This window comes from Carcharhinus amblyrhynchos, chromosome 2, assembly GCF_965287045.1.
Source record: "Carcharhinus amblyrhynchos chromosome 2, sCarAmb.v2.hapA, whole genome shotgun sequence".
Taxonomy (NCBI): Eukaryota; Metazoa; Chordata; class Chondrichthyes; order Carcharhiniformes; family Carcharhinidae; genus Carcharhinus; species Carcharhinus amblyrhynchos.
The window spans coordinates 103724981-103738623 of record NC_137325.1 but is presented as its reverse complement, the minus strand read 5'-3'; the positions used below and the strand labels follow the sequence as shown (position 1 = coordinate 103738623).

General features: G+C 42.9%; 1 protein-coding gene across 5 annotated transcripts in view; it reads left to right on the top strand.

Annotated features, from left to right (window-relative positions):
- Positions 1 to 13643, top strand: part of cdk14 (cyclin dependent kinase 14) — a 524692-nt gene that overhangs the window by 276253 nt on the left and 234796 nt on the right. For all 5 annotated transcript variants that reach the window (XM_080210276.1, XM_080210285.1, XM_080210303.1 and 2 more), the window contains one exon: positions 2831 to 2924. In XM_080210276.1, the coding sequence (XP_080066402.1) occupies positions 2831 to 2924 (94 nt within the window). The remainder of the gene's footprint in view (positions 1 to 2830; positions 2925 to 13643) is intronic.

The window sequence follows — 13643 nt, the reverse complement described above, 5'->3', positions numbered from 1 at the left end:
CCTGCAAAGCATAAAAAGTATAATATGAGTAAACTAGTGAGGAACAAAAAAAAAGGCATGTAGTAAGGAAAAGATTGGTTAAAATAAATCACGGATGCTTCCAGATTGAGACCAGGGAATAAGCAAATGGCAAAGGCATTGAACAAATACTTCATATCTGCCTTTTTCGTAGAAGCTAGAGGAAATATTTTGAAAATCCTAGGCAATGAAAGGTGGAATTGAGGAACTTGGAGGTATTATTAGCAATGCAAAACAAAAAATAAAGATTCACAACTGCAGGAACCCAATCTTTATAAGATTTATTTCACAACATTCATAAGTATCATGCAATCCAACTTTCAAGAATGCCCCCAACAGAGTTGGGAATCTCCTCCAACCATTTATCAAATTACCGATGAGGTACCAACTGCCCCCACTCATTCCCCAGTACATCAAATATTCATTGTTGCAGGAGGGGGTCCCAGGCACAGATTGACAGTATTGCCCTGCAATTTAGCTGGAATGTCCCAGGCACTCCAGCCCTGCAGCAGCCACCTTGCCCTGTACAGGTTGCCAATGAAACATGATCCCAGGATCCAGACCCCTCTCTCTCTCTCCATTGAAAAAGATCCAGGAGTTAATGGGCCGGGAAACCAAATACTCAGAAAATGAACTGAAATTGCATCCTGCCAGCAGGTATCAGGAAGCCGGCACAATTCCAGCCGTGGGTTTGAAAAAAGAGCACTGCCAACCATGGGAGAAACGAGAGAGATGGAGAGGTGCCAATCCTGGGACATTGGATTCATCTGTTTTACTGTAGAGTGAACATTTGGAAAATAAGGACATCAGATACAAGCCTCTTGGGTATTATAAGTTTCACTATATGTTCATATGAGACACAAGGTAGTGTATCAAAGGTTTGAGATTTGTAGTAAGTAGATTATAACAAAATGGGGATTTGGAAAGGAGGTATATAATAAAACTTGCATTAACAAGACTGAAGAGAGCCTTGAGCTGGGTATTCTAGTGATAAGTATTCAGTTCTTCCCAGATATGCATGCTGCCTTGGAAAACGGAAAAGTTTTTAATGTAATGCCATTCAAGCAGGGAAAGGAGGATGAACTGTGTAACTAAGAACATCTAGGAATATAGGAGCAGGAGTTAGCCATTCAGTCCCTAGAATTTGTCCCACCATTCAATGAGACTATGTTTGATCTACCTCAGCACATTATTCTGCACTGTCCCTATAATCCCCGGGTATCTTTAGAAACTAGAAATCTATCCATTTCTGCCTTGAACATATTCAATGACTGAGACTTCACAGCCCTCTGGGGTTATTAAAAGATTAGGAAGAAGCAATTCCTCCTCATCTCTGTTCAGTGTGGCCTACCTCTTAATCTGAGGCTGTGTCCCTTGGTTCTCTAACCACATTCCTTTGGAAACCAACACTTCTTTGTCACTGAACTATCTGAAGCTGAACATTTAACAGACCTCGAGGAAGTGTTGAAAAGATGAAAGCAGATGTGTGCTTGAAGGGAGAGAAATGTATATTCCAGGCACCTGAGGCAAACTACCTGGACCACAATGTGGACACTATAGGGTTGCTTCTTGTTGAAGACAAGGTTCAAGCCATTAAACATGCATTGTCATTCCAAGGGATGATAAATTACTACAGCTACTTCTTACCTAATCTGTCCACCATGCTTACACTACTCCACCTGTTGCTGAGGAAGAACCATCACTGATCATGGGGTTCACGGCGAGGAAAGGCCTTTGCAGCAGTGAAGAAACTGCTTCAGTCTTAATTCTTGGTGGTACAATATGACCCAGCTAGAGAGCTGATGCTGACATGTGACACTTCCCCTGTGGCACGGGAGCTGTACTGTTCCATCTAATGGAAGACTGAACCAAGCTGCCAGGATGGCATTTGTTTGATTGGGTTCCAAAGCCGTGGTCCCTTTTCGGGACAGAGAGCATTTTTAGCAGAGCTTCACAGTTCACCCCCAGCCACATCAAGAATGAAAATGTTGACACCTAGTTGTGCCAACCGTGGGAGAAGTGAGAGAGATGGAGAGGTTAAGAGAAGAAGATAGAGAAAATAGGAGTGCCTCAAAAAATATTTATTGTATAGAGGTGTATCATGGTATATAAAAGGTTGGGAACCACTGTTCTATGGTGTAATGTGCTATGAGCCACCATGAATAAAAACAGGATCATGCGCAATAAAAACATTTTCAGTTGCTTTTGTATTCTTCCTGGCTTTTGGGTGGGTGAGTACATGGGCTCAGCTTTAGAACATGTGGTGTTGTAGATATCTTGCTGTGGCAAATAAACTGAAAGAATGATTCCAAGTTCAGCTCCTAATGTCTATAATAGGGGAATTGAGAGTTCAGGTTTTGAACACTGTGATTTATTTTCTTCAACCTTCCCCTAACATTGTTCTAATAACTGTAAATAATGTGTTGCAATTTGGTCAATAGTTCCTCCTTTGTTTAAGAACTGGATTTGTTTTAATGCCAATAATCCCTTTTGTGCTTTATAACTACTCAAGGGGGTTCTTAATGGTTTACCCTGCACACGTTGTTAAGTACAAATTACGATAATGATTTTTCTTCTTGACGTTCAATTAAAAATGCTGAGAATTTGATATGTTTTTTTTATATTTTATTATACTATAGGGCAATAAGGGGGGTGCATTGTACTGGGTTCTGCTTCTGCGCTTTTAAATAAAAACTGTTGTGCTGTTAAAAATGTCACATTTTGTCTCTCTTTTCTGCCAAGTACTTGTACTTCAGCAGTTTAGAAATTTAACATGAGTTCTTCATGAAGTACTTTCTGTTCTCTCTTCTAGGGGTGTGGGGTGCATTTTTGTCGAAATGATTCAAGGAGTTGCTGCTTTTCCAGGAATGAAAGATGTTCAGGATCAACTGGAACGAATATTTTTGGTTAGTACTTTTATTAGCAAGGCATTGTACAGGGTAGTAAGCAAGACTTGAACATTTGTTCAAATAATGTAGGTTTTAACTAGCTACTTATAGGCTGAAGCCTGGATTGTGATTTGGAGTGTTGTTATATCATCCTTGAATTTCTGATCAACAGAAGCAACGGGTATTATCCTTGGGTGAGGGAGAAGAGATTTGATGCCAGTGGTAGCATCTTTACCTCTGAGTCGGGGCTAAGGGTTCAAACACCATTCCAGAGACTTGAGCATGTAATCGAGGCTGCAGTGTTAAAGGTTAAAAGTTTATTTATTAAGCACCGGCAGGCTTACATTAACAGTAATGAAGTTACTATGAAAATCCCCTAGTCGCCACACTCCAGTGCCTGTTAGGGTACGTTGAGAGAGAATTTAACATGGCCAATGCACCTAACCAGCACATCTTTTGGACTGTGGGAGAAAACCAGTGCACCTGGAGGAAACCCACACAGACACGGGGAGAACATGCAAACTCCGCACAGACAGTGACCCGAGGCCACAGTTGAACCGGGCCCCTGAATCTGTGGGGTAGCAGTGCTAACCTTTGTGTCACCCATAATTGGAATATCCTTTCCTGGGGAAAGCTTGTTGCCTATGTAATTTCTTACGGAAACTTGCGAGAAATAGTCATGCAGAATGTTTGCTATTGTAGTGCTCATCTTAAATTTGAGCCTGTTTGCATCTTTTGTTGTTTTCACCTCTACATGGCACTGTTAACACTGGTGGAGCTAAATATAAAAGCACGTAAGAAGCAAGCGATGGAGTAATCCTTTTGACCCTATGTGTCTTCTCCGCACTTCAGCAAGATCTTTTACCTCAAATTCACCTTCCTACATTTATCCCCATATCCCTTATTTCCTAAACACCTGAAGCGGAGTCTCGGAACATACTTACTGACTGAGCATTTGCAGGTCTCTAGATTCTCAGTCCTTTGAGAGAAGAAACATTTCCTTATCTTAGTTCTGAAAGGCCAATCCTTTGTCCTAAGATTGTGACCCCTTGTCCTAGACTTTAGCTGGAGGAAATGTCCTTCCAGTATCGAGTCTGTCAAGCCTCTGAACAATTCTATATCTTTCAATATTATCTCCCAATCTCTTATGTTTTAGGGAATATAGGTAGTCTGCTCAGTGTCTCCTCGTAGGACAGTCCCCTTATTCCAGGAATCAGTCTAGTGAACCTTTGCACTTCCTTCAAGGTTAGGGTATCTTTCCATCGGTGAGGAGATCAAACAACACATAATATTCCAGGTGTGGTCTCACTGCGAGCCTGTAAAATTGCACTAAAACTTCTTCACTTTGATACTTCAATCCCTTTGCTTTCCTAATTGCTTGCTGTAACTAAATGTTAACTTTCTGTGGCACATGTACGAGGACACCCAGATGCCACTAAATTGCGAACATTTCCCAGTCCCTCACCATTCAAAACAAAATACTCTGCTTTCTTATTTTCCTACCAAACTGGATAAGTTAACACTTCACACAGTATTCCATCTGCCATGTTTGTGACCACTCGCCCAACCTGTCTAAGCCTCATTGCAGTCTCTTTGTGTCCACTTTGTAGATGTGGCACCACAGCTACAAACATCTAATCCCTCCACCACCGACGCTCAGTAGCAGCAATGTGTACCATCTACAACTTGTACTGCAGCAATTCACCAAAGATCCTAAGACAGCACCTTCCAAACCCATGACCATTTCCATTTAGAAGGACAAGGGCAGCAGATACATGGGAACACCACCACTTGCAAGTTCCCCTCCAAGCCACTCACCAACTTGCCTTGGAAACATATCACCGTTCCTTCATAGTTGCTGGGTCAAAATCCTGGAATTGTCTCCCTAACAGCACTGTGGGTCATCCCACAGAACGTAGATTGCAGCAATTCAAGAACATAGCTCACCACTGTCTTCTCAGGGGCAACTGGGGATGGGCAATAAATGCTAACGTGGAGATGCCGGCATTGGACTGGGGTAAACGCAGTAAGAAGTCTCTCAACACCAGGTTAAAGTCCAATAGGTTTATCTGGTAGCAAATGCCACTAGCTTTTGCAGCACTGCTCTGAACTCCCCACTCCCCTGACTCCCCGAGTCTCCCTACTCATCTGATGAAGCAGCAGTGCTCTGAAAGCTAGTGGCGTTTGCTACCAAATAAACCTGTTGGACTTTAACCTGGTGTTGTGAGTCTTACAATAAATGCTGGTCAGCTAATGACACCCATGTTCCAAAAATGAATTTAAAAAGAATTTTTACCCAGTACTTTCCCACTTAACTTTGTACTGTGAACAAACAGACGTTTCGTTCAGTCCCCCCTCAAAATCATTCATATAGATTGTGAATAGCTGAGGCCCAAGTACTGATCTTCATTTCTAGTTATTTCTATTTTGTTCCTTGAATTGGTTAAGCGGTGTAATTTGGTATTTTACTTTGTTAGTCTATCAGTCTCTTTGCCTTGTGATCCTTCTGATAATCATACATTTAAGAACTGATTTCTGTATCGCAGCCTTTTCAGTATTTGGAAGGCACCTGATTTTCAAACCCACGGCCCAGTGCCTTCATGGTCTGTTGCCATGTGAGCTTAAGACTTTCTTTCTGTTAAGTCTGCAGAGAGAGAATTTTTAAACTGAACAGTAAAAACTGACTCATCACCCAAGACAATCACAGTAACTGGCATGATGTAAGAAAAAGCACTGTGGAGGAACCCTACATCTCTTTCCCCCAAGGAGCTCAGTCACACATCTGTAGAATTTTCAACCTTTGATTCAGGATCAGTGACTTGGATTATGTACCTAAGAACTTACATGGCAGTGGCAGAGAAACTATTTCTAAACAGTTGCTGAACCATATGTAAGGTTTCCAGTTCATCCAGTTTATATATCATGTACTCTTTTCTATGCCTGTTAACAGCTAATAGTATTTCTAATTCTGTACATTAGTTTGTTATGTTTGAAAGAGGTTACTGCAGAAGGTCAGAGGACATGGAGTTGGGGGTAGGGTGTTAGCGTGGATAGAGGATTGGTTGTCAAATAGGAGGCAGAGAGTGGGGGTCAATGGGTGCTATTCGGATTGGCGGTTGGTGACTAGTGGGGTGCCCCAGGGGTCGGTGCTGGGGCCTCAGCTATTTACCATTTATATAGATGATCTGGAGGAGGGAACCGAGTGTAGGGTGTCGAAATTTGCTGATGACACCAAGATTGGGGGAAAGGCAAATTGTGCGGAGGGTGTGGAGAGTCTGCAGAAGGATCTAGATAGGCTGGGCGAATGGGCCAGGAAATGGCAAATGGAATTTAATGTTGGTAAGTGTGAGGTGGTCCACTTTGGTAGGAAGAATGGTAGGAAGGACTATTACTTACGTGGCGAAAAACTGCAGCAGGCGACGGTGCAGAGGGACCTCGGGGTCCTTGTGCATGAGTCGCAAAAACCCAGCCTGCAGGTGCAGCAGGTGGTCAGGAAGGCGAATGGGATGCTGGCCTTCATAGCGAGGGGGATTGAATATAAAAGTAGGGAGGTCTTGCTGCAGCTGTATAGGGCATTGGTGAGGCCGCAGCTGGAGTACTGTGTGCAGTTTTGGGCGCCGCACCTGCGCAAGGATATTTTGGCCTTGGAGGGAGTGCAGAGGAGGTTTACTAGGCTGATACCGGAGTTGAGGGGGTTGAGCTATGAGGAGAGGCTGAATAAACTAGGCTTGTACTCGTTAGAGTTTAGAAGAATGAGGGGAGATCTCATTGAGACGTATAAGATGATGAATGGGATGGATAGGATAGAGGTGGAAAGACTCTTCCCGCTCAAAAAAGACAGTAGGACTAGGGGGCACAGCCTCAAGATAAAGGGGGGGCGGTTCAGAACGGAGTTGAGGAGGAACTTCTTCACTCAAAGGGTGGTGAATCTCTGGAATTCTCTGCCCGTTGAAGTGGTGGAGGCTGCCTCGCTAAATATTTTTAAGAAGCGGGTTGATGGGTTTTTGATAAGAGAAGGGATTAAGGGTTATGGGGAGAGGGCGGGAAAGTGGAACTGAGCCACGACAGATCAGCCATGATCTTATTGAATGGCGGGGCAGGCTCGAAGGGCCAGATGGCCTACTCCTGCTCCTATTTCTTATGTTCTTATGTTCTTATGAAAGGACAGAGAGCTTTGCAGGAGTATCATGTAATACTGGGAAAGTTGAATAGCATATGCATCAGTAATGGCTTTGCATCAACTTTTGTGCACTGTTGGTACCAATTATTGTCTTGCATTGCATGTCCCACGCATTCACAACATCTATGAAACACTTCACACACATGGTAACATGTAGCTTCTCTCCTTGGTGTGTATTTTGAGAGTCGAAGCAGAATTAGCTATGACAAAAACAGAAAATGCTGGAAAATCTCAGCAGGTTTGACAGCATCTGTGGAGAAAGAATAGAGCTAATGTTTCAAGTCAGGATGATTCTTTGTCAGAGCTTAAACATTCACTCTGTTTAGACAGCTGTGACTTTGAAAAATAAATTTTTCTTCAATTATGTATCGCAGTGAATTAATAAGAATTATTCGGTAGGATTATTGCAATTTTTTACCAGTAATTGTCCATTTTGCAGTTGTTTCTACCAAAATGGATGACCTCACATTTGCCAACATTGTGCTTCATCTGCCAGACCTTGCCCACTCACTCAAACCATCTATATCCCTTTGCAGACTTTCACTGTCCTCTGCAGACTTTGCTCTGCCATTCATCTTAGTGTCATCTGCAAACTTTGACACACTACGCCTGGTCCCCAACTCCAAATTACCTATGTGAATTGTAAACCATTGCGGTCCCAAAATTATTCCTGAGGCACACTACACGTCACTGCTCACCAACGAGAAAGACACCCGTTTACCCCCTTCTTTGTTTTCTGTTAGTTAACCAATCTTTATCCATGCTAATACATTACACCGTGCACCTTTATCTTATGCAGCAGCCTTTTACATGGCACCTTGTTGAATACCTTCTGAAAATCTAGGTGCACCACATCCACCGTTGGTTAACCGTTAACTGTTGTCCACCACACTCGTAATGTCCTCAAAGAATTCCAGTAAATTGGTTAAACATGCCCTTCATGAACCCATGCTGTGCCTTTCCAATAGGACAATTTCTATCCAGATGTCTCGCTATTTCTTCCTTGATAGATTCTAGCACTTCCCCACTACAGCTGTTAAGCTAACGGGCCTATAGTTAGTTACCTGCCTTTTGTCTACCTCCTTTTTGAAACAATGGCATCACATTTGCTGTTTTCCAACCAGCCAGAATTGCACCAGTGTCCAGTGAATTTTGGTAAATTACCACAAGTGCATTTGTTATTTCCCCCAGCATTTTTTTAGTACCCTGGGATGCATTCTATCAGGCCAGGAGACTTGCTTACCTTTAGCCCCATTAATTTGCCCAACACTACCTTTTTCATGTAATAGTTTCTAGGTCCTCGTCTGCCATAGCCGCCTTGACATCAATTTTTGGCATGTTATTTGGGTCTTCCACTGTGAAGACCAACACACACTACCTGTCCAGTGCCTTGGCCATTTCCTCATTTCCTGTTATTAAGTCCCCCTTTTCATCCTGTAAAGGACCATTGTTTACCTTTGCCACTCTTTTTGTGGAAATATTTGCTATTTGTCTTTTATACTTTGAGCTAGTTTACTTTCATCTTTTCTTTATAGCTTTATTTATGACTTTCTATTGACCTTTTAAAGATTTCCCAATCTTTTAGTTTCCCACTAAGCTTTGCCATTTTGCATGTTTTTTCTGTCAATTTGATATCCTCCTTTATTTCCTTAGATATCCATGGCTGATTATTCCTTTTTCTATGGCCTTCCTTATCAGTGGTTTATACTTTTGCTGAGCACTGTGAAAGATCACTTTGAAAGTCCTCCACTATTCCTCAGTTGTCCTACCATAGTGTTTGCTCCCAGTCTACCTTAGCCAATTCCTCCCTCATCCCACTGTGGTCTCCTTTATTTAAGCACAAGACACTGATATTGGATTTTAGTTTCTCACGCTCCATCTGTATTCAACCATACTGTGATCATTCCCTAACTGTGTGATCATTAATTATTCCTGTCTCATTATACAGAACCAGATCTAGGATAGCTTGCTCCCTCATAGTTTCCTTGAACAGTATGTAATGGAACCTATCACAGATACATTCTATGAACTCCTCCTCAAGTCTGCCTTGACTGACCTGGTTTGATTGATATGTAAATTAAAAACCCCATGATAATTGCTGATGCATTTTTACATGCATCAGTTACTACTTTGTTTATTGCTCACATCGTCATGATGCAGTTCTTTGGCTGCCCATAGACTACACGTATCAGTGGCTTTTTCACACTATTTCTAATTTCCACCCAAACAGATTCAACCTTTTTTCTCTAAAGATCCTCACTACTGCCCTAATGTTATCCTTAAATATCAGTGTTACACCACCTCCCTTACCTCCCTGTCTGTCCTTCTGAACAGTCTGATACCCTTGGATATTTAACTCCCATTGTGACCACCCTGCAACCATGTCTCTGTAATGGCCACTAAATCATACTCATTTGCGATGATTTGCACTGTTGACTCATTTACCTTGTTGCGAATGCTATGAGCATTTAGGTAAAGTGTCCTTATGCTAGTTTTTAAATCTTCTTGAATCCTAACACCTCCATTAATAATATCTCCTGAGTTCTTCCCTTTAACATTTTTCATAATTTTCCATGTAGTTGAAACCTGCTTCCCACATGTTAACCTGCTGCTTTGTTTCCCGTTAACCATCATACTTCCTGTAGTTTTACACTTCCAAACACCCTCACCCGCCCCACTTGCTGGTTTAAAGTCCTTGCGTCCACCCTATTTGTCCTTTCCACTAGAACACTGATCCCAGATCAGTTCAGGTGAAGACCGTTCCAATAGTACAGATCCCTCCTGTTCTAATGCTGATACAAGTGCCCATGAAATGAATAGCTGTCTTCCCTTTCACAATCACTGGCTTCACCCCTTCATCAAAAGTGCTGACCTTGAACTATGACTTTGGACAATCATCCATTCTATAACTTCCTTTTGACATATTGCTCCTTCCCAAATCTACGTCCATCTTTTCTTCAACTCAATAATTTAGTTTCTCTGATCAGGTTTCCCAAATGGCCCTCATCACAAGGAACAAATTGCATCCTCTGAGTGACCATAATGGTTCATCCATTCCTTTACTGGTGCTGTCAAAGTCCTGGAACTCCTTCCCAGGCAACACTGTGGGTGTACCTGTACCGGACAGACTGCAACAGTAAAGTAGATGACTCCCCACCATCTTCACGATGGCAGTTAGGGATACTGGCATATTCAGTGGCACCCTCAACTTATGAAAGAATCAAAAATTTTGTTTTGAAGGCTAATGGGTGCTTATACAGGACCCTCTTTGTTCAGAGATTTTTTTCACAAATTAAAAGACCTACAAACATCAATGTAGATTTTAATTCACTTGTTTCTTCAGAGCTAGATTCCTTAGTTAACTACTTCTATATATAAATATTGGTGTTCACGTTTGGGCTCATAAGCTAAACAGGAAGAATTAGAGCATTGTTGCACACAATTCGCATCAGAGGATCTAAATTCTGTCAAGGAGTTGTTTATTTTTCTCACCCACCTCTTCAACTTTTTGCAATGATATAGTTGTACAGATAAAAATCTTGCATCACGTTACCCCGGTGTTGAAAACCTTGATGAATAGAGTATTTTTAATGAACTTGATTTTATTGATTACTTTATAAGCAAAATGATGTACATAGATATATTTCTTCTATACCTTCCAGCTTTTAAACTTGCCTTGCTTGTAGAGTTTTGTACTGGCGAGAGAACTGCTGACAAAGAGCCTTTTTTTTGTATTAAACTGGTGACAATAATGATTAAGATGCCTTTCAGTCCCACAAACCATTGCCGAGCCAACCACAGAATAAATCTCAGCTGCGATTGCTTTCACTAACAAGGTAAAATAGAATAAAATGCAGGGGGAAACAGACTAGTGTGAAAGGTGAGCGTTTCTGCGATAGTTAATTAGATTTCCTTGTGGACTGTACCAGATTGTGTCATTAATTCCTGCCCTAATAATAAGGTTCACAGCAAATCATGATTCTCTGCGAGTGTGCCAGCTGAGCAAGAACCGTAAATCTGTGTTTTAATGCTGAAACATTCAGAGCGGCAGTCGTGTCTTCGAGTTTCAGCAGTGGGCCTGATAATCGAGAAGGAAAGGAATGTGGATTTGGACAGGTCTCATAGGGCAAAATAACCAGGCATTGATATGTACTTACAGAGCAGACAATGGTGCTTTCAATACCGATTTACCAATGTCGTGGGATCCAGTTCACCCTTATCCTTACTTAAATGGCAGAAATACATAGCACCTTGTCAGCAATTCAGTCAAAACTCAGGATGTATTTGAAAAAAGTAATGATTGCATTCCCTTCCCTTATGCAATCTGGAGATTGACACCTTTCAGAGTGCGTACAGCTTGACCCAAGTGAAGTGCAAAGCATGTCAACGTATATTTATTTCACTTTTTAAAAAAATACGTATCTCTCTTGCTACAAGCTGAGAAGGAAGGTCGGTTAATGACGGTGAAGCAGACATTGAAGCCTTGCCCTTCAAATGGCAAAGATGCATTCTCTAATCCCATTGTGATTGTTAGTTTTCTCCAAATATCAAAAATTGAGGGGCAATGATCCTTGGTGTTATTATTTGCTGTGGAGTGCTCCATCTGCTGAGCTAAACAGGAATTGCTCAGAATCACTCAAATGAACAAAAGTATCAGGAATGTTAGATATCGCTGAAGTATATAAGTAAAAAGACCCTTTTGGGAGGAATCCAGCACCTTCATTCAATGAGCTATTTTGTTGTGGATCACCCTCAAAATGCCTTTCTTCAATTTTATTATTTTCTCTCGTTTGTCTTTTTTTTTCTACTCATGAGCTATTTTTCCCAAATCATTTTTCTAAAGTCCCCTGGCAGATTAGCAAGTTTAATTAATCGAGCAACTGAGTCAGAGAGATCAGGAAGGCCGTGTGATCCCTGATTTGCGCCAAGTTAGTTGACCTCAGCTTGCAGGTGATATTGACAATTGTTGCTTTAGGAAGGGGAAATTCAAACAAGATTCCCACTCCTTGTCCATTATTTTTGTCCAGTAATTTGTGTTGTAAGCACTGGTGTGTGGACAATAGATAATGATGGACTGGGCTGGGCTGTGATGCCTTTAGGAAGTGGGCAGCCCCTGCCAATGTTGAATACACATGATTAGTGTTCTAGTTAGGTTGCAGAGGGTGTGCCCAGAGGGAGGGGAGAGGGAAAACTAAGGGCTCTCTTTTACCATTGCGTTGTACCCATTTTCAGGCGTGAAAACATGGTAAAGTCGGGTGTGAGGCCATTAATGTGACCCACGCCTGCGTCCATGCAGATGGCCACTTTACTGAGACCCAGAAATGGCCATGATCTAATTCGCACCCGAAACGGGCGATTTAAATACATTTGCGTGCATTTAAATTAATGAACTGCCTGCCCAACTTTATCAGCATTTCACCCTTTTAACACCACATTTGCCGACCTGGAACCGCGCCAAAATGAACATGCTGAATAAAAGTCTGTTTCGGGCGCTCCAGCTGCTGAAGAGGCGAGTTCGGAGCTTCCAACGGCTCTGTGACTCAGATCGGTGGTGGGAGTGAGGGAGTGAAGGAGGTGGATCAGATCATTTTCAGTGGTGGGGGGGGGGGGGGGGTAGGGAGGAGGAGAAGAGGGGAGTGAGGCCGGATCGTTATCTGGTTTAGGGGGGTGGGGTGGGGAGGGGCTGATGAGAGGAGGGCCGTTCGTTGTCTGGTGGAGGGGAGGGGGAAGGGCTGATTTGTTGTCTGGTTTGGGAGGTGGGGGGGGTGGGGATTCTGCGAGAAGTGGGCCAGATCATTCTCTGGTGACGGGGTGAGGAGGAAGGAGGAGGCAGGTCAGTTGTTCCTCTGGCAGGGTGGGAAGAGAGTGGAAGTGGAGAGCAGGTAAGATGTATCTCTTGTGGGGGTGGGGGGGCTCACTGGTTGAGGAGGGGGGGGGGAGCTCACTGGTTGAGGGGGGGGGGGGGGGGCGGTCTGCTGCCACTCTGCGGGCGATCAGTGTGTGGGAAGGGGGCAGGGGGTCGGGATCAGTCTTGGTAACGCGAGGGGGGGGGGGGGGGGGGGGTGGATAAGGGGGACAGTAGTGTCTGTGGGAGCCATCGCTCCCGCTTTTTGCTCCAGGACTGCTTTCTGCAGCCCGGGTGCGATCTGACATGGGCGTGCTATTTCAATTTCTTTTCTGACTGTGCATGCACAGTTCAGAACTCCGATCGTTCCGGCAGCGCTAAGCCCCATCCATAGCGACCCATGGGACCCATGATTTTTTTTTTCAGTCTGAATGCTAACGGGGGCGCCCGAAAGCAGATTTCCAAGCCGGGTTGAATTGCACCCAGATTCAGCACTTAGAGCCTGATTTTACCATTTTCATTCTTAGAAGGAAATACTTTAAGAAAGTTACCAGAAAACCTTGGGACACCTTGAGAGATTAAAAAAAAATGAAGACGAGCATTTTATCACAAATTAAACTTTCTCCCACACCCACAATTACTACCCTTGGGCATGAGGGTGACATAAAAACAAAAGTTTGTCCCTCTTCTACTTCAATTCTTAAGACATCCA